Raw genomic sequence first — 21,445 nt, 5'->3', positions numbered from 1 at the left:
AGGCAACTGGAATTTGAAATTGCTTGAAAGGAGCACTTTTAATAGAAATGAAAGGAAGATTCTGCAAGGTTGCTTTTATTTATATTAAAGGCAGAGCGAAGTATAGGTTCAAATAACCGAAATCGTGATCTTAACCTCACCCAATTGGTCCTCCTCTTCGAATACTTTCTTCACTTTTTTTTATCTTTCGGGGGTGTCTGTCTTTGTGGGCTGTATGCTTGCGTGCCGTGTGTGAGTGCTTTACTTGCGAAGTAGCTTCCGCGCACAAATAATTGTTTTGGACAGACGTAGTGTTAAGCAGTTGAGAGACTCCTAGAAAGTTATTGCTTCAAAGCATGTGGCTTGAAAGTCCTTACACGTTTTGACACATGTGGAATACAAAAGGAGAGACTCGGCCCGTAGTCAAAGACTGTGTTGAGACCTCCGGTCAAGGTTAGGCGGTGATAGGAATGACTATATGACAGCAAAATGAAGCAATATCATGGCATTACCGTACAGGTCGAAGAGTAAAACAAACATAACTGAACAAATTGAGCAGAAATATATAAAGAAATCAGAAAAAAAATCAAGCAAAAATGACAATGGCCCAGTTTGTACAGTTGTATATTAAACGTTACCTACACAGAAATAACATGAACAAACAGATAAAGGACACAGACGAACACCAATACAATTGAAAACGGAAAACTGAAAACTGAAAACAATTCAAATATCAAACTAACCATAAATGAAATGGCTAGGTAAATAGAGCTGCATCTACGCGACAAATAACAAAATGTTTAATTCTACAAGTCTGTATCATAGGTGCATTTCTATTTCTGAGCTGCACTACCTACCTCCTTCTTTACACAGGTGAAGAGTGTATGCTTTATGCAGTTATATTTAAACCAGGAAAAAAGTGAGACAGAACTATACCGTAAGACAAACGATGCCCTGAAGATGCTCTCAATGCACTTAAAGGGTCTTGAAACTGCTGGGTAGCATCACCAAGAGACTCTGCATAGTATTTGCCCCAAAAAAACACAAGACAACCTGATTACACTTATGTACTACTAAACGATAACGTGCAGCAAAGAGCACCAGAGTATAAATACCGTGGCGTCCGCTTTGATTCACAGTGTTCGAAATTAAACAAGAACTGTAGAAAGAAAGAAATCAGCCATAGATGGTGACAGTTTTTTGTCGACGTTAACCTACAAAGAAATCCTGCATGTTAGCCATAGACTGTAGCTTCACCGTAAAAGGCATGAAGGAAGAGCAAGAGAAGGACAAACACTAGCGCTCGTGTTTGTCCTTCTCGTGCTATTCCTTAGTCATTTTTTATCTTTGTTTCCAAGGCTCAGCGCTTCGCGCTCCGGAAATTACACGATGAACCTTCACCAGCTCGCCCACATCGCTATTCATATTCTGCATCTAGATCATCAGCGTACCAAGGAGTGACATTTATTTCATTTAAGTAATATGCACACATGATTTGGAAAATAGTTTGTTCTGTTCTGTTTAGTAATATTGACATCTTTTCGAATTCTTTTTCCCGTGTGTTGGACTGTCAACTGGCAGTGTATGCAGCGCAGAAAGCTGTCAAAAATATTTTTATGGCGGAACTGGCTCTATATTAACACGAAAAATTTCTCATCATCTACGAATATATTGCTGCTCTTATTTACCGTACAATGGCTCATTTCATAATATTGACCACATAATGGCGGTCATCACATTTCGCTTGCACCAGTGGTAATAGGGAAGGTACGCTTGGAAGAAAATTGTTTACCCAGATGCCAGACCAAAATTTTCTATTCGTGCCTTCGGCATAATTGGTTCCAGTAAAAACATATTCGCAGCAAATATTTCGGTAATCGAAAATGAAAAAGGCGGCAAGTGTTACCAAGCTGCCAGAACGTCTGTATAAAATATTAGATACGCGACATTTCACAGTGATAGGCAAGCTGAAATGTTGGCCGCCTTCTGCGTCAACCCATGGGCGTAATTCGAGACTTCTCTCAGCCTCTTCGTTCCGTTCAGTGTACCGTAGCCGGCCTGGTTACATTTGACGCCCCAGTCTTCGCACTCCAAATCGAACAGCGCGGCGCTGATCTCAAATTCGGTGTAGCGCACTTTCAGCCAGCACAACTGAAAAAAAAAATGTGCGTACCCAGATGAAAAGAACGAGAGATGCTCTGACAAATATACACGAGATTGTGTTAGTGCTATGCCAGCAACTGCAGAAGCTTTGTTTTTTTCACGTGAAACTCCTTTAGCACGTTCTCACCTATGCGCGTCAAAAACACATCCAATAATAAGGAATAAATTTTTAACACAAACATTGAAAGAAGTTCTTTTTTTTTGCATTAGAATTTAAAACCGAGATAGCTCGTGCAAATTGAACTGCTGGATCGTAAAATTCTCACAAAAGGAGGACTACATTCACGTATTATACCACGCACATCTTGTGCATTTGTGATTTCTGCGCGCTTTTCTTTACGCTGCGCTATCCGCAAGATGAGAAAATTCCATGTATACAACGCTAACGAAATTTCATGCTTGAAACGTTACATCAACGTGAAATAATGTACCCGGCATAGTAAACAATACAGATTAGAAAACATACGTGACAGCATTAAAGCACGGCGTGATCATTTCCAAGTTTTGCGAAATTTATCAAAATAGCCTGCTCATGGGGGTGACCTAATTTCCAGACTTCGAGCTGGATTATTCATAGAGGTCGACGTTACTTACACGAGAAATTGGAACACATGTTCAACCAGTTAACAAAATATCCTTAATTATCTTCCTAACGTATTACTTTACTCAACATATTGTAATTTAGGAATTGTAGCCGGTGAATTTGCACGGCGCATCCACTCGGAATGAAATTCCCAGAATGACGCCAGTTATGCCGCATCAAACTCGCTGTAAAATTGCACTGTTGTTTCGCTTTTTAAACAAAACGATTTTTTCCGCATAGAAGCGTAAATGTAACTGGAGCAGCCATGTATTTCGTCCCGCACTGTGAGAAATATCTCCAAAGTGTCGTGATCCACGAGATTCATTTCAACTGCATACATCTTGCAACTTCACTGGCTACACTTCCATTTCGTTAATAGCAGTATGTGCCGTAATGTAAATAATTTAGAAGTGATGAGCGATTCATAGAGATTTTTTTGAATAAGTGTTTTGATTTCTCGAGCTGTTATTGTCCGCCTCTTCGAATACTGCATACTGTGGTATGCCATCTACCACAGACGATTTCTAAATATTACGTAAAAGTTAAACGTTGTCACCACGTATACACCAAAGAGGAATTTGAGGTTTTAGTGAAGATGGCAGAAATTTGTACTCCTGGACAAGCTGTGCAACGACAATGCTAATTGGGCTTAACCGTCGTTATTATTTCTCTCTTACACACGAAAAAAAGAAACATTGTTTTTTGCGCTTAGCGTCCTTAAGCAGAACGGGAAATGTAAATACCGTATAGAGACGTGCAAGGGCTGCACATATTTTATGATTTTGATGAGCTGCGTCCCCTACACATGAGCGAACCGTGTTCTCAAAATGGCGCCCGCCCAACCAGCGACTTGCGCACACCCCGGGTCTTGTGCAAATACTGGCTCTCGTCACCTAGTAGCACCATGCGGGAGTAGGCATCCTGCGAAAGTTCGTCGATGGTCGCGCCCGGCATCGGGATACCAAACGCGATTGCTTCTCCGTTGGAAATGTTTTTTCTACATATTTTGGGCTGCCATGTTGAAGGTGCGAGCCTTACAAGGATGCGGCCCTTACACTGGTGCGGCCCTTGCCCTTGAATATGCGGTATTCAATAATACATCCCTCTACTGAAAAGTCAACTGTCCTGCACTGCAAGGCACATGCCAGCTATGTTTGTCGCATCGCTGTGCGTTTTACATCACTATTCGAAGTACAGCACAGGGCTTATGAGTAGTACATCTGCTTTCAAAGCCAATGAAGGCAATCTTGGCGTTAAGCTAAAAAGATAAAGTCTTTAAACGGCCCTTGTACGTTTCGTTTGGGTTACTTCTAGCTTTGTCATGGTTAAATCGGAATCATTCATTTATTCCAGATAATTACTCAACTGCCTGAATTTTTATTGGAAACTCATCAGTGTGGCCAACTGGGCATGTGTTTGGTTAGCCTCCTTACATTTCCCTCTTCGTTTCTCTCTCTCATGAGTGTTTGTCTTGGGAAATATCGCTTTGGGCTACCAGTTTCTATCTGTGAATGAAGTTTAATTTTGTTTAAACCTAATAAATTTACATCAGAGCAGTTCAGGGTTTACGTAATGAACGTTAACCTTCTTGCGGATTCATGGATGTGCGGATTTGACCGAATCCACATAGACCTTTCGCCATCCAAGATATCGGACACCACGTAGCGATACGCTAATTCAAGACATTCCTATGACAGCCTAACATAACAGACGCAAAGTCAGTAACAAATATGCTGCAAGCGTGCAGAAAAACGGCAGTTACCTTTTTCTTCATATGCTTCGCAATTTCGTAAACGGCTATGTCGCCTCTGTTGATGGTGTATGGCGTTAAGCGCTTCTGGTCTAATCGGGTGTCGTGGCCGAAACCCTCAACATTCTTGAATATGTTCTGGAGGCATCCCTGTGGAAGAGAGGCACGAAAAAAGATTACGCACGAGAAAAGGACACATGGGTCCCCAATAATGAGTTTAAGAGTTTCAAGGAAATCGTTATGAAACCTGTATGAGAGCGACGTGGCATTCTTTCTTTCTCTCTCTTTGGCGTTGCAAAGCTGTGCGATAGAAGGACAGAAAGACAAAGGCGCAGCACCGCTCTCGTGCATCGCATCGCAACAATGCCAAAGCAGTAGCTCTGGCACTGCCAGCACAAACATGCATCATCACCACAGTGAGCTACACTTGCAGGATTTCTGTCAGAGATGAATGGGTGGCTCGGAAGTCCGTACAGATATTTCGTGCTTGGTCCACGCTACAAACCGAAACAAAAATGTAACATCAATCATTCTAGTTGTCTAGCTTACCAACGGAAGTTTACGTCAGCAGTTAAATTTATAATAAGCAAACGGAGCATGCATACTACGGTACTTTGCTACTCACGGGTGCCTGTACTCGGCGAATTATTAGGTACTGAATAAAGGCAAAACGTGCCAAGGCGTACGTCACCCAAACGCCGCTCCAAGTAACTGCTAGGTCTGTCGAAGTAACACGATCTAGCGGCTATTACAAAGAGTAGGATTATTTTTGCCACCACAGTGAACACGGACAGATACGCGTGTCGGAACTCATATGCTGCGTTCCTTATTGGCGCGGAAAACCTTTTGCTATGGAACTCTAACTGAGCCGCTTAGCTCAATACCTCACGCACGCTCACATATATATATATATATATATATATATATATATATATATATATATACTAGGAACTGTACCTTTTGTCTCTTTTGTATGCTTTAATTGTTCTATTTTTTTAAGAACAGCAGGATGGCCAAGCACGCTGCCTGCTGTCTTCAGCATCAGTGCAGCAGTGCCACTATTTTTTTTTTTTTGTAAACTCTGATGATGATGGCCATTCTCTCGAAACTGTGAACAGGCAACGAAGCCAAGGAAACCATAGTGTTATGATTGACCTGCCAATCGTACAAGCGGGCGCCCCCTTATCGAGATAATTGCCCTCTTGTCCTAACCAGCGTCACCCCTTTTATTCCCCGAGCTAACACAAAGGCAGAGACGAAGGGAAGGAAACACGAAGGGGACGAGGTCGTCGACGGCAGAGCCTGCTTCCAATGATCCACAGGCTTCCCCAAGAAGATAGCGACGACCACAAGACCGCAAGGGGGTATTTGAGGCATTACAGGGCCCCGTGTTAATCAGAACCGCTCGAGACTCGGCTGAGAGTCACAACCATGCACCATTAAATTTAATGCAATCTTTTCTACTTTTATATTCATTATCATGATGGCCGGCTTCATCGTTGTTTCCCAATTCTTGCAGTGGAGGCACCTCACCCGGTCGATATCGTAAATAACGGTAATTAACTGTGGTTGAAATTGAAATCCTGAATATATACAGGAAAATAGCCAACGGAAGTGGACGAAAAGATTACTTGTTTCTGGTGGGAGAGGAATCCACAGCTTTAACATCGCGGGCGCATTGCGCTACCAATCGCGCTGTGGCGAAGGCCATCAATTAGCCCATTATTTTGGGTATATGTTTACTGCAGCCAGTCTAGGGAGTGTTAGCCAGTGTCATTCAGGGCCAAGGCGGGCAGATGCGGAACATAGTTTTTTCTGCCTGATGGACTAACGTAACCGGCCATTTTAAATAAGTAGGCACGTAGCTTGTATGCTAGCCATGGACCTCGACTATACTACCTATTGGCATCAAGGTTGCCAGATTCGGGAACCTTTCTATGAATGATCAAGAAGAAGAGAAGCGGAGGGTGCTAATCGCGACCATAAAGGTGTAGCAGGCACTGAAACGAAGCCAAGCATAGGAGTAATTATCTCTGCATGAAATTGAAATAAAGAAAATAATAAGTGGAGGGCAGGGAAAATGAAAGTGGATGAGCAGATAACTTGTCGCCGTTTGGGAACGAACCCACTACCTCCGCGTTACGCGTGCATTGCACGACCATTTGTGCGACGGTGACGACCATCATCGCGTCCGCTACCATGGGGTTTTATGTTTACTAGAGCCTGCACTGGGAGTGTTGGCCAGCACCACTCCAGGCCCTTTTGATGCACTTGTTAGCTATAACGGTGGCAGAGTCAACAAAGCTTTTGTTTTTCTTTTTTGAAAGTGCTCTTTGTCATTGGCCGCCGTTGTTCCTAATATCCAACATCGCCATTATCTGTTGTCTGTGCTTACGAGCAGCCTAAGCGTAAACCCATTTTTGTGAATACGGCTCAGTCTAGAATGGTGACTTGTCGGCCATGTCTGGCCTTTCCCAAGCCAAACCTATACTATGTATTGTTTTAGGAAAGATCGGGCTCCATCCGGAACAACGGCATAAGAAACAGTTGTTTTTACGAAATGCATAAACTTTTCAAGCACATTATGATTGTATGATATATAGAAGGGCTTCTAAAGTGCAATACATATACATATGTGTGTCTATCGCCTTCCTCGAAGTTTTTCATGCAGATGGCCACAGTGTATGGGATTAAGACGTCGTTATTTCAAGTCCAGTTTCGTCCTTTGATCACTGTTCGCGTTTTTTTTTTTTCGCACCGGTTTCGTGATTGCAGAGGGCGCTGCGAAAGTCATTCACCAACGTCGTGTTTTCGTCGTGGGACTAACTAGCTGCTCACGATTGTAGGCACATTTTGCTGTAATCCTTAGCGAACACGAATCTGTTTCACTAGGCGTTTTGCGAGCTTCCCTGCTAACGAGCTTTTCCACGTACAGGGTCCTGAATATGTGGCTGCGCGCATTCAGAAAAAGATTTTGAGCTCACTGCTTCACTGTTCTTGCTCAAGTTTTGCAGAACGGTCACATTTTGGCCTCGACTTCGTAACACTTGGCACAGTTAATTTCCTAGTTTCTAAGAAAAAAAAGTTAAAATGTGCTTCCGCTTATGGGGATGACAGCTGCTGCCGCGACGGCGCAAGCATAAACTTGTGTCGCCACCTGTCGTATTCCGTAGAAAGCAGTTTCAGGGGGTGGAAGGGCGCAGTCGCCTGTTCCTGGAGCGGGCAACACGCGCCAGTCCTCCCTGAAACGCTGCTTTCTACAGATGACCGTAGGTGGCGACACAAGCCTGTGCCAGGGCCGACTTTTCAGACGCCATTTTCCCCATAGACGAAAACAGTGTCTCATTTCTGTCTTAAAAAGTAGGTGTTATAGTAAACGAAGTCGATTCCAAAATGCGATCGTTCTGCCGAATTTGAGGAAGAACAGTGCAGCGGTGAGCGCAAAATCTTTTTTTGAACACGCGCAGCCAAATATTCAGGACACTGTACGCTATTGTAGTGCGTGACTTGCATATACGTAGCATCATCGCAGCGCTCCGCCGCTTACAAAAGATGTGTATTTCCTCTTATTCGGAATTCGTACTAACGAAAGTATTGCACATACCAACGCGCACATCATTTCCCGCATCGTGGTCTGTCAGGCCACCCATTAATAATAGCGATACACTGTATAACGCGGGACGTCAAGTTGGTCCAGCTGCTCACATCGCTCGATGAGGTCGGAATCGTGAACTTCGTTTGTTTACACGGGTTGTCGAGTTCCTCCGCACCGGCTGCCTCATACACACGTGAACACAACGAGAACGACACGGAGATGGAAGGCTGCTTGTTCCACGCAGTGCTCTTGTTCACCCAGTCCAACACCTGAACCTGAAATGGAAGAGGTCCACGTGAAGAAGCACTATCCAAGGGGGAACCGCACGGGAATTCGAAAGACGTGAAGGAACTGTGACGTAGATATAAAGCGCGCACACATTTCGCACCCGTGTCTCCGAATTGAAGCACTGTAGCGCGCATGCGCAGTGTTTGTCTTGCGCTTGACAGGGATTGAGTGCGCGCTCGTGTTCACAAGCTCCAGTCTGTCCGTGTTCCACAGTTGCAAGTAGCCGCCGTCCGCTACGGATCGTAGATACCGTGGCCGCCGCGAGGTGCCGCGACGTGTCCTCTGGCTCACTGCACTGTGGGTCCGTGAGGACAGCCTTGTTTGGCACGTAGTAGGTGCCAAAATCAGTAATACAAGCGTCCATATACGTGAACATCCCAAATCAAACTTGGAACTGCCCACTACGTTGAAGTTAACTAGGCGGTGTGTTGTGGACACGCGCCATTCCGCCGTAGCCTTGGCAGTGCAAGGCAGTGAAGAAGGAGCGGGAACACAGCGAAAGGGATCATAGGCAACTTGATTTCTGATTGACCGTGCTCCTGCTGAACGGATTGTAGCACTTTCTCCGCCAACACATTTCTTAAGTAGCCTAAGTCAGCTTTAAATGCATTACTCCACTTCGATAAAGAGTGGTTCAGGGCCTCTTTCTTATCTGCGAGTACACCATGCGAAATTATTTTCGTTTCCTTCTTCACCAACCTTAAATAATAGTTGTGTGCAATTTCAACGCCAATGTAAGAGTAAGTAGACAGATGCCTGAGGCAATTCATCTCAATTATTGAGGAAAGTTGTGGGAACAAAAAAAAGTACGCGTGCTCTCTGGATCAGTGAACACTCAGAGAATGGTTATACAGCCTTGCAAGTTAAATTCTTTGTATGGGTCTCAATGTATCAGGTGTCCTCGTATTTCTCATGTGTACTATATGTAGCGTTGTTAACTTCGCTTGCGTGACATCTCCTACAACAGCATTCGTCGCCCGATCATGTTTGTTACGTTCATCTGTTCTTTTGCAAGATATTGGATATGTCTACATTTCTCATTGCGAGTGCTTTGTGACATAATAGACTTCCCGTTATATGAAATGCCCGTACGCCCAGCTCTCCCGTTTTCTAATTACGGAAACGAGGGTGACAATATTTTAACTGCAGGTTTCTCCGGAATCCACAGAAAAATAGCTTTACCTTATACGAAGGTACCTTTGGTCCTCAAGCAGGACAGATATATTAACAGAAGTTTGCTTCAGTAAGGCCGTTGTCACTTATTGCTCACTTGAAGTAAAAGCAGCACACTCACCATGCCCCAGATGTTGGTGTTGTTATCACCACTGTTGTTATACGGCGTCGCTCCCGTTATCCAGCACTCAGGGTAATCGGCCTTAAACTCGTCCTCCGTGAAGTGTGTCCAGGGCACGAAGCCGTCAACTGGGAATCGCCTGGTAAACGGAAGCATCCAAACACGCACGCCAAAGAGCATTCCTTCATTTTTCACTCCCACCACACTGAACCACTGCAGCCTTACATTAGTTAACAAAATTTGATAGAATGAAGCTCCGATTAGAAGATATTCGAAATTCTGCAAGTCTATTTCGCCGCACATCTCGGTGCGGCGAAATAGACTTTATGCGTCCACCATTATGCGACTCACCGCATAATGGTGGACGGCGTCCTAACATTGAAAATCGACGGTGTCTAAATTCATGCCCAAGCAACGGATTTCTCTAAGTAACAACATCGGAACTCCGAAGGTGAGCTCCGTGCACCGGAAGCTATTTAAGGACCGGAAAGACGTCATATACGCCAGTTTTGAACGCCATCTATAAAGCAGGGGTACATAAGCTTGTGTCACTACCTTAGCCACAAACTCTTCCTGCTGAAGACTTCGCTGTTGGGAAGCTTCTACCCAGTGGTACCGGAAGCACGGGGTCGGTCATGTTGTGTAAGACAACCGAATAAGGTGAAAAAGGGTACTGCCAGTATTTCGCATATAACGCGTTGCCTCTGCTCCAATTAATTTTTTAACCATTGTATACCGAGGCCAAGAACGCCATGCAACGGCAGCCTACCTGAAATCAGCCGAGACAAGGTCTTCTACCACGTGACTCAAATGAGATTGGTCCGGTGTTTTACAGTAATGCTGTGACTCTCCTGACAATATGTGGCTGCTTCAAGTCTTTAAGCCTTTATTGATTTTGTTGCATTTTGTTTCTGAGCCATTTTATATATGTATTATTATCATATGAATATAAGTTACGAAAGCCTCTCAGAAGAAGCTTTCTGCGCTTCTCTCGCAGAATATGCGGTGGAACTTAGGTGAACTAATATATCTTTAACACACTTCTAATCCATATAAAAAGCCCGGAAGTAGTGCACTTAAGAAAACAATTACAGAAAAAGTTTGTTCAGATTATGAAAAAAGTATCTGTAAATGGTGGTGCAGTAGCGCGCGCTCACATGATTTGCAACTATTTACATCCAAAAGGTATCATAATCATACGCTGGATAGTTATATTTAAAGAAAGCTTTCGAAATGTTATAGCTATAGTGAATGAACACGCAATACGCACGCAGGAATAGAGTACGAACAAAGAAGTGCAGATACCGAAATAAACGCTTCCATTGCTCCGAATACAATGTTCCTTATACAAAATTTCGGACTGGTGTCTATTATCTTCGAGGGCACATACAGCCCTCCCTCCCCCCCTTCACTTCATACGTGAGCTTTACTTGATAGACAAGCCGTACTACTCTATTTCTCTCACGAAAATGTTGAGCAGTTGTTACCTTCAGTTAGTTGCCTAATAAAAGCTATACCCAGCCGAGCGTTGTATTTATTTATTTATTTATTTATTTATTTAATATTTATTTATTCATTTATTTATTCGTTTACTTATTGAGGGCTGTGGACAGAAATGAGGGCTCGATCAGGAGCTGCAGAATACATGAATCGAAATGCGACCGCCGTGGCAAGGATTCGATCCCGCCACCTCCTGCTTAGGAGCCAAACACCACAGCCACTAAGCAACCACGGCGGGTATGCGTGCTTCTCTGGAGCCGATGTCGCTCCTTGAAACGTCCGGCACCGTGCGTCACTTCCCAGTCCCTCGCATTCTTCCCTCGTGGCAGCCAGCGCTTTGAAACCCAGTGCTAGACCGCAGTGCTTTTAGAATCGGTTGCTATTTTGCGTCAGACCGACACCCCCAAATTGTGCGATGTCCGGCGGCTATTATAACCTTCGGTGAAACAAATTGAAATTTCGATGTTTCGACATTTTTTCCAAACCTCAAGTGCTATGTCCTCTGAGTAACAATTCTACAAGCAAGCATACCGTTCAACAAAAAGAAACCTTGACATTTCTGTGTTGCAGTGTAATGGTACTTCTAGACGTCTGTGGTAGCATTATAATAGCGACAATTTAATGCATTTTCACCTGATTCCGCTAACGCTTGAGCGGTCCTCCGTCATCGCTTTATTGACACGGAGAAAGAAATTCATTCGCCCCTTCGCATGTGATGCCCTGTGCTTGATCAACAAAGCTGAGCAAGAATGAAATCTCTACATGCAAGTCAAGGACACAAGTAGCACCATCGGCTGGACCTATTGCAGAACTCCTTAATGACGCACCAGACTGCGGCAATAAACAACGAACACCCGTTGTGTAGTTTTACTCCTCTAAAATTTTACCCGCTCATCAGAAGAACGGTGCACCAAAAATTCTGCAATATACATTCGAAGGCGCCTACGATTAGGCACATAGTAAAGTCGGCTCAAGGTGATCTAAGCGCGGCTTTATATTGTCAAAATGCAATGAATTGATGTATGTTCTGTCGGTCAATGGGTATTAGCATTTCACAATTATTTTATTATTTACCCTAAAAAAAGTGTCCGAGAATTACGATACTTCCCTAAAGCTAAATTTTAGCGTCGCTGGATACGTGTTTTCATTTCGCGATGTATTGAGGCGCAAAATTTCAGACCAAAATCACCACGCCGACCGGCAGTGGGCCAGTGCCATCAGTGTCTTCGCAGAGGGAAGGGCGATCTGGGAAGGCTGGCATTATGAGCGGCAGGAGAGCCCAATGTGGAGGGAGACGATGACGAAGGGTGCGATCAGTGGCACGAGCGCATTGGCGAGGTTACACCGAGGGGCGCCGACGCTCAACGCGGGAACGGGTGCCTTATGAGCTGAGCTCTAAATCATAATGCAGGTTTTGGTGCGTCGGGGAAGTGAAAAATATCGTTGAGGACAAGACCAAACTGCATATTGCAAAGCACGTGGAAGCAAACGTCCTTTACTTGTTCTTGAAATGTACTACAGCTCAGTGCTCATAAATGTACCTATGTGAAACGTCCGAGGCCGTAGTTTGTGACAGGCGACCGTTTTTGTAATATACCTAAGCGGTTCTGATATTATCGTCGCCAAATCTAGGAAGCTGTGTTTGGCAACTTCAAGAAGATCGAAACTAACAAAATTATCGTTCCACTAATTTTTATAGCTTTACCTCCCTTCCGATGGAAGATGGGTCGTTACTAAACATCACTATTAAATTCTACGTCTCTAAACTTAGAGGCAATCGCATAAAGTACAAATCGCCATGCTTCTTACTCTAGATGGTCGCTCACTTCTTCTAGGAACTTGTCGCTGTTCGCCGGCCAAATTCTAATACCCAAGATGACGAGGCTAGCGTCGGGCGCAGGTGGCTGCGGATGGTCCTTCTTCAGCTTGTCTCCCGTGTCACGTAATTTCTGCATGGGCGAACAAGTTGTGTTGATTACACTCACATCATGCATGGCGCTACGTAGTTTTTACCTAAACTGCTAGCGCCAAGTAGCTTTGCTTTAGCCTTTTGATACCCGAATGTCTGGGCTATGATTCATCAGGCCTAAATATTTCTTTAAAGCTATTGTACTATGGACCAATGGAAAATCCGCGAGACAATGCTGAACGTCTATCGGAACCCGTCGGACAGGTGCTCGTCATATGTGCACAAAAGGAAATAATATTCCACGTGCGAATATGTAAACAACTTTGACATGCGTGTAAATGAAAAAGCTCAAGGGAAATATCGCATGCTTATAAAATGCCTTTCTTTTTACTTTGTTTTGCATAAGTATTTTTTTTTCCTTCCATGGATTCAAGGTTTGGTGTACGTCCGGACTGGTTTCTATAGGATGAGACAAGAATGCCGGTCGCTACACATTATCGTTATACAAGTCGCTTATATAAGAATGCAGGGAGTCACTACTGTGCTTCATTCCTAAAACCTTTGCTGCTCGTCTTCGCGAGAAGAATGCCAAACATCTTCCGGTCCTCTACGAAGTATAAAGAGGTACTCCTCCATTTTTGTAGCTCTTGAGCAGCAGAATGTGAACGTCATATAAGTTACCCTAGATTGCAGACCGTGCTCACAGTGTAGTGAATTCGCTCAATTTGTTCTATATGTTCTATGTTTTTTGTTTCAGCTTCTCTATTTGGTATTGATTTCCTATTCGGTTCTCCGTCCGCAATATAATTCAATTATGTACGTATACGGCAACGCACAATTGCAGATCAATTTTCAGAGACGCCGGTCCTTTCCGGCAGAGTTATTGATTCTCTTGCGCCGGTGAATAGAGCACACTTTTTCGAACATCGTTATCATGAAGGCAATAAAAGTTCCCCAAATATATGCAATCTTTGTGCAACATTTCATTTTCCGGAAACAGCGAAAAATAGACACATGATTCCTTCGAGCAGTGAAATGAGTAATTTTCTTCAAAGCTCCCCAGTGAACAATCTATGCTCATCTTGGGTACCAGGAGCGAACACACACAGAAATAAGGAAGGAGACGGGAAAGAGCGCCACTTACAACTGCTTTAATCGGAGGCACATCACACACTTATATAGGCGTCTTTGACGCAAGGAACACAATTAAATGAAGACTGATATGGAAGTGAACGAATTAAATATTTCTTTTCAGCCATATAAAAAATATTGGTGGGTCGCTGACGCACATGCTTCCTTTTTTTCCGATAATGAAAGCCTCAATTACTTCCCGAGCTTTTGCGTCTTTACTCTTTGATAGAATCCACACCCCTGCTAAACATGGCTCACAAGAGCGTGACGGGCAGGACTTAATGTGCTTGGGTATGTTTCGCCTTTTCCCATCTTGCTCTACATTTCTTTCATGTTCCCTAATTCGGTCGTTAACTCAGCGCCCAGTTTACCCTATGTTGGTTCGGTCGGATGAGAGGCAGATTTCGTACACGACACCTTCGGCGCACTTCATAAACGGTCACCGATGCTTGGTGCCGCATCCATTTTTATCTTCACGTATTCATTCGGTACGAGGACAAAGACTTCCGAGCTTTTGGGGGGCGGAAAACACAAGCGGCACCCCATGTCTTCTAGCAACCTTGTTTAAATTGCGGGCCATCTTGTGTACATAGGGCACCACCACAGGTCTCACCACCTCTTCTTGAGGGGGATCTTCCCCAGCTCTCACAGCCACACTCTTCATTTTTTGTAGTAGGCTTTAAGCGACTGCCATCAAAATCGAATCAGGGAATCCAGCTGGAGACAGCCTGGCCAATGGGTTCTGCCAGCTAACCTGTATCCTGTGAGGGCACGATTTTACGAGGGCAGATTTCAGGAGAAGTGAAGCGATTCCCCTTTTTTATTAATTTCGAATGACGGGAGTCGTATGGCAGGAGCCCCCTTTTTTTTTTTTGCACGAGGTGCATGTGCCCAACAAATCTGATCCGCACAAAACTCAACATTTATACCTAGAAACTGTAGGCAGTTACCCTCAGGCACTTCAATGGTGAATTGCAAGCCATTTCCATGCTGTCGGAATATGGGTAAAATATCTTGCACACTCTCTTCGAAGTTTAAACTTCCGTCCTTATCAAAAAATATCAGAAACACATCCACATATCTCAAGATTTTAAAAACGTGCCTAGCCTTAACACCCCACTTATTTACATCAATTATGAGCTCAATGCCAAATTTGCTGCCGGCTCCTCATACCGCCTCAAAAAAAAAAAAAACCGAATATTCCCGCAATCTAATAAATACCGCAATTGGCATACAAGCAATAAGCATCGTTCGCGCGTCAGCCATTTCAAGTCACCATCCCTCTCCTCTCCCGCTTTCCATAATATGTTGACTCGGTGTGGCACGGAGTCCTCCCAGCGCACCGGTATGAATTGCAATTACCATCCACGTATTTCTTTTAGGCTCTTTATTGCTATATATTTCAAAAGGCTATAATTAACTGGTGATTTTAGACTTCGATCCCACTTCATCTATAACATATGCCCCGAATTCATATGTAAGTTCCATAAAGTGCACGTTTCGATCATCGACGAAGAGGTGAAAACAAAGCACGCTTTTTGCGTACCGTCTTTAAAGTGTAAGAAAGGGAGCTGACTAATTGCAAAGCTCCTAATTAATCAATACTCTTCAGCGTTTTCGTACGTATCACCATATATATGCCGCGATCCAGCTGCCCCCCCCCCCAACCCACTCTCCTCCACCCCAACAGTCTCTTTACTTACTCTAAACGTCAAAATTGCATTGTTCCATTACAAATGTATATTTCATAAGTCAGTTTTATGCTGGCGAATCCAGGTTATAGAATCTTATTCGAATTTAGTCGAGGGACGATTGACTTCCCACTGATTACAGTGACTGACAAGCGAAGATAGCTCAGTAATGCAGGAGAAGCGTCTCCTAAGAAATCGTCCTGCTCGCTTTATCCGTACACTCCGCGATTTAAAAATATTGTTTCCAGCACAAGCGTCACCAGTGAGAGAAGAGTAAGCCCCATACTTCAGCAACAATCAGTAAGCCGGTTTCACACACGCCGCGCGCACGTAATAATATTGCTTAGTGTGGGAAAAAATTTTCTGTCATAGCAAAATGATATTTGCTGAACTCAGAGAAAGCATTAGGGGGGTGGCGTGGACGGGGGATAGCTCGCTGATAGGTCTTTGCCTAACGTCCACTTGTAAAAGCTCTTGAAAATGGCGTATTCTTTGGGTCTCGCGAACGGTTGCATTGTCCGGTATCTTATAACCTGGTTGCATTGCTTTATAGAGTACATGGCAATGCAACCGTTGAGAGAAGACGGGGCGCTCTGTCGTTCTCCTTAAATAGCAAAGAGCAAGACCGAAAATTAGATGTGGTGACACACATGGCCACATTTGTTAGAATCACACTTCTCTTGACATGCTCATCTTGTCATTGAACCCCGGTGGCTGGACAAGAAAATTCGGAACGAAGCTTAACTGCACCTCCATGGCTTACCTTGAGCATATCGAACACCGCCGCCACTTCACCCTTAATATTTGGTTTCAGCCAAGGCTTGCATTCCAGGTCGAGGACGGCGTAGTGGTAGACTTTCCTGACTGTCCAGTATTCAACCATTTTGGCATGCCCCGCGCTGTTGTCCATGTCTTGCATCGCCTGTGAATTGTTCCTAAGAATGGAATAGGGTGTCAAAAGGGCGATCATTGTTGCTTAAGTACTAGAAAACATTTTACACCCTGAGAGTTTCTTTTAATCAGTACATTACGCCAGCGTTGAGTTAGAAAGCGGTGTTCGTCATGGAGTGACATTTGTTGATGTTCCCCTGTGCCAACGTGACGCCATATTTCTTCGTTTAAATATTAAGCGAATGTTCATTGCAGTATACTCGGCCAAAAGATGAAGATTACGAAAATTACCTGGTTTAGTTGTCTAATGTTTCGCTATCTCTATCAATATTTCGCCTGTGAGGCGAAACAGCGACTGTTGAGTTTCTGTTCATTGGTCGCTAAGAAGAGTGCCACCAGTAACCATGCAGTGGAAAGCGGTCAAACATGAAAAGACGGGTAGACTAAGTGTACAGTGCAGCTTCAGTCACCGGTGGGGCAGGTGGATCGCGTAGCTCGTCCTGGTCGCCTTCTGCGCATTGCCGAGCAACATCTGCACGATGGGGTTGCTGTCGTCCAGGAAGGTGTCCTGTCCCCTCGTGTAGAACGGTATGAAGGCGTAGTCGCAGAACGGGTCCAGGTCCATCTTGTCGTGCGTATAGCTGGTGGACATGGTTCCGAAAGCGCACCACACCAAATTGCGCTTCATATGTCGTGGCCCTATTGTTGCTGCGGGGATAGAAACAAAAGCAGCTTTCTTTCTATTCTGAGTATATTTATGTCTACATTCGTGTTACTGTACTGTAAACTGCGTTACACGCTGGGTTGCCCTGTTTGTCTATTGGCATGCAATAAATGTAAAGTCCAACGAAAAGGTACTCGATGTGTCGATTCTTTATGGGAACACATTCGTGCTTGTATGTTAAATGTGAAACAACATGGCTTCAGCCGTGATCGTAAGCAAAGCTAGATGCGCTGCCCAATCTCGTCAAAGACAGCGGACATTTTCTATAATATCCCAATAATTGCACATGTGAGGGTCACTGAATGCTGTCCGACACTTCCATACCATGTTGCTAGCATCGAGGCAGGCATAAAATATGCGTAACAAGCGTAACAACGAATCCGTCTCCTGAACTGCCACTTTGTGTAATGCGGTCATGCCAACATTTTATAAAGAAATTTGCTTTTTAGCTACAGTTTGCTTAGCTGCAAAAAGACAATGAAAAGCAACTTAACTATGTCCGCCCCGAAATCAGTGAACGTTTCGTGGTTTCCAAGCCTACAAATCTGGAAGCTGTCTTGGGCTGTTTCATGACGTGCCGTGTCAGCGAGTGCATACGGGAACTCATGTTTATATTTAGCGCGTCTTTAGATAAAGAACGATTGCGGCATGCTCGTATTTCAAGTTCTTGCGTGTTGACTCAGCATCGAACTAAACGATGTTGATCAAATCAAAGCTAGCTTTGCTGAATGTTTCTGTCGTCTTGCTTGCGCGACAAGGGAACAAATAGAACATACTCTAAAGTTATTTGTTGTATGAGAGACAGCCAGATATTGCAGGCGGGGCCTTTTTGCTCTAAGACATCTCTGAACAATGTGAAAACTTGCCATCATGTTAGCTTGAAGCTTTCCGCACCCCTAACGGAGCATTGATGGCACTATGAAACGACCACAACGGCAAGCAAATCGGAAAGTTATCTAGTTTGGCTTCTATGAAACTTTCAAATGGAACGGCGTAACTTAAATGCAAACTACTTATTGCTATCGCAGTTCGTCACTTTGACCTTGACAGCGAGCAAAACGAGTTTTACTTCTTCAACTTCTTCAAAACGAAACACACCGCGTAAAAATAAAGGCGCCAACCTACTTGTTGTAGGGGTGGTGGGCGTAGTCGCAGCGGGGGTGGTTGTGGGGGTAGTACTTGTGGGGGTAGTACTTGTGGGGGTAGTACTTGTGGGGGTGGTAGTTGAGGTTGGAGTGGTAGGTTTTGGGGTTGGGGTGGTAGTGGTAGTAGTGGTGGTTGAGGTGGTAGTGGTAGTTGTCGTCGTAGCAGATGCGGTGGCTGGGCTTGGCACTGAAACAAGAGACACGCAGAAAGGATAACAAATGGCCATGTAAGTTTCTGGCAATTTCCGCACGGTTGCATGAGACTTCCTTAGGCACGTTGCCGGGATAGTTGGTTTTATTTACTTTTATTTATGATTTACATAAACGACATTGTAAGCTGTACAGATAACGCTACATTCGTTTCATATGCCGATCACACAACCGTTTTTATTACAGGCAACGTGGAAACAGATAAAGAAATAAAGGCTAATAAGACGCTGTCTGGCTTGGAGTGCTGATCGCGATAACCTGCTTAAAAAATTAACCCTAAGAAAAAAAAAGGTAATCTTGTACGCGCCTAGAGGAAAGTTGTTGACAACTAATATGAATTTGTGTCTGGGCAGTGAGCAATTAGAAATAGTGGATTCCGTTAATATCCTTGGGGTGCGTTTTACAAAGCACCTTACCTGGAAAGAGCATGCTGATCATCTCCAATCAAAATTGCCATATGCCATTGGTGCTATTGCTCGTCTGCATCGCAAACTCCCGACCAAGGTAAAAATAATGCTATACAATGCTCTGGTGGTATCTGTCATGCAGTACTGCGTCATGGCGTGGGACACAACTGGTGTGACAAACTTGCACAAAACTACATTTGCTACAAAAAATGAGTTGTGCGTTACATAGCTGATGTCCATTATGCGCACTCCGCAGAACCACTTTTTTTAAAAAATGAAATTATTCCTGCGTTTTGTTTTTACAATTATAGGTTGGTGTTGTGATTCAAAGGTTTCGTAAAATTTGGCATTGATGATACAATTCATCTGGCAAAACTTCGAAAGAATACAAATATTCGTAGACCCGACAAAGAAATGTGGTTCGTACCCATCCCGAGAACCTCCTATGATGAGCAATCTTTATCTTATGCATTACCTTCTCTATTAAACTTACTAGACCGACAAAATTTTAATCCCTCCAGAAACCGAAGCACTCGCATAAAACGTTTTTGTCAACTTATTTATTTGCAAGACTACACCCTGCCTTGTTATTCTCCTAATTTTGTTCCCTACTGTTGTTTATGTGTGTTGATTACTGTTGCCGTCTTGTTTCACTCTGTATTACCCGTTGCTTTGTGATGCTTTTTTTTTCATTTCTTATGTATGACTGGCTGTCATCTTGCTGTTCTGCCAACTTACAAGGGGTCGGGACCCCGTCAAGCTGTCCAAGCTTTTAGTCCTGTACTCCTCCTTGTTTAGGGAAATAAAACGATTGATTGAAAGGATTGATTGATTCATAGTAAACATAGAGAAGCGCTATACGACAGCGACCAAGAATGAGAAGAAACATAAACAATGCTCTGTATGTGTCTTTTCATTCTTGGTCCCTGTTGTATCGCGCTGCTACGTGTCTACTATGCATGAGACTACTTTGCATGAGAAACTATAGCGCTAGTCACAAGTTTAGCTGTTATTTCTGGAGGTTTCATATTCTTCGACGACCATGACTCCGCGCGTGCTTTCAGCGCTGCAACATTTCAAACACAGAAATTTATTTCAGGATTCAAAGAGTTAACGTACAGATTAGGATATCACTCAAGTGAGCAGAATACATGAAGGCAAAGGTAAATCAGTCAGAAGTGAGGAGACGTGCAATCATGTTGATGCCACTGCTCCAACTTTAAGGCATGATCCCCGCCTCAGAGACGTAGGAATTAACATATGTGTGGTGTGTTCCCGCCGAAGCTGATTTTGATGATGTTTACATCCCAACACTAAAACTCAGGCATATGAAGGGCCCATTAGTTTATGTTGTTCCGCAAGAGTTTATAAAATTTCATAGTAATCGTATTCGCAGTAACCTTGTATATGAGCATGCACACAGATCCGTCTCTGACACCAATCGCAATTCATCACCACCAGAGAAGGAACACACAAATTAGCTTTCAGGAGTAATTCGCCGTGGCAGCTTTGCTTTATAGCGACATCACAATAAATACGGGCCTCGCAAACAACTTTTTTAAAATTTTTCTTGCGTTTTAATATTCTGCTTTATTTGACCGCAATTCTTCCTTACCGTGACCCAGCTTCGGCATCCTAATCGTCACGAACAGACTGAGCCGTAATATTACGACCACTGTAATCTAATTATTTTTCACTCAGTGCAGTTATCATAACAAAGTCTGGTTAATTTGGGCCTTGGATGATAAAGAAAGTGAACTGAATGAAAAATATTGTTATATTATACTGCACTGAATTTTTTTCTCAATTTCGCTCAAGTCTTCGTTTCTACAGGGCGGCTGCCATAGCTGTCCATGCCTCCGGATCACATTCGTTATCTGTAATTTCCTATATCCAAAAAATAGGTTCTGTGAATCACTGCCTATTATGAATTATCAATTTATAGCCATTGAAGTAAATTCATTCGCTCTCCTAGTTAGTGCTAGCTTCATGATGTTATAGATCTTAAATTACACAAACATGCAATCCCATTAATTCTTGCCATCAAAACTTTATGGCGTGTAAAGTCGATACCACATTCGTGTTATGGCCCAAGATGTGGTTAAGCCAGTACAACCCAACTACTGGTAATGCTATCATATTAAAACCTTCTATTATCATGTGAAAAACTTCCTGCACAACACTA

General features: G+C 43.6%; 1 protein-coding gene across 2 annotated transcripts in view; it reads right to left on the bottom strand.

Moving 5' to 3' along the window:
* Positions 1-1,776: 1,776 nt before the first annotated feature.
* The window catches only part of LOC139056087 (uncharacterized), a 29,983-nt gene continuing 10,314 nt past the window's right edge, over positions 1,777-21,445 (bottom strand). Inside the window, exons 5-12 of one of the 2 annotated variants that reach the window (XM_070533945.1) lie at positions 18,624-18,830; positions 17,245-17,482; positions 16,647-16,818; positions 12,962-13,101; positions 9,653-9,791; positions 8,181-8,345; positions 4,488-4,625; positions 1,777-2,130 (exon numbers count right to left, since the gene is read on the bottom strand). In XM_070533945.1, coding sequence (XP_070390046.1) covers positions 1,930-2,130; positions 4,488-4,625; positions 8,181-8,345; positions 9,653-9,791; positions 12,962-13,101; positions 16,647-16,818; positions 17,245-17,482; positions 18,624-18,830 — 1,400 coding nt within the window. In that variant the 3' untranslated portion in view covers positions 1,777-1,929. The remainder of the gene's footprint in view (positions 2,131-4,487; positions 4,626-8,180; positions 8,346-9,652; positions 9,792-12,961; positions 13,102-16,646; positions 16,819-17,244; positions 17,483-18,623; positions 18,831-21,445) is intronic. The other variant, XM_070533946.1, reaches the window with a different exon arrangement.

This window comes from Dermacentor albipictus, chromosome 2 (genome assembly GCF_038994185.2).
Source record: "Dermacentor albipictus isolate Rhodes 1998 colony chromosome 2, USDA_Dalb.pri_finalv2, whole genome shotgun sequence".
In the NCBI taxonomy this organism is placed as follows: Eukaryota; Metazoa; Arthropoda; class Arachnida; order Ixodida; family Ixodidae; genus Dermacentor; species Dermacentor albipictus.
This window is presented reverse-complemented; position numbering and strand designations above follow the sequence as displayed.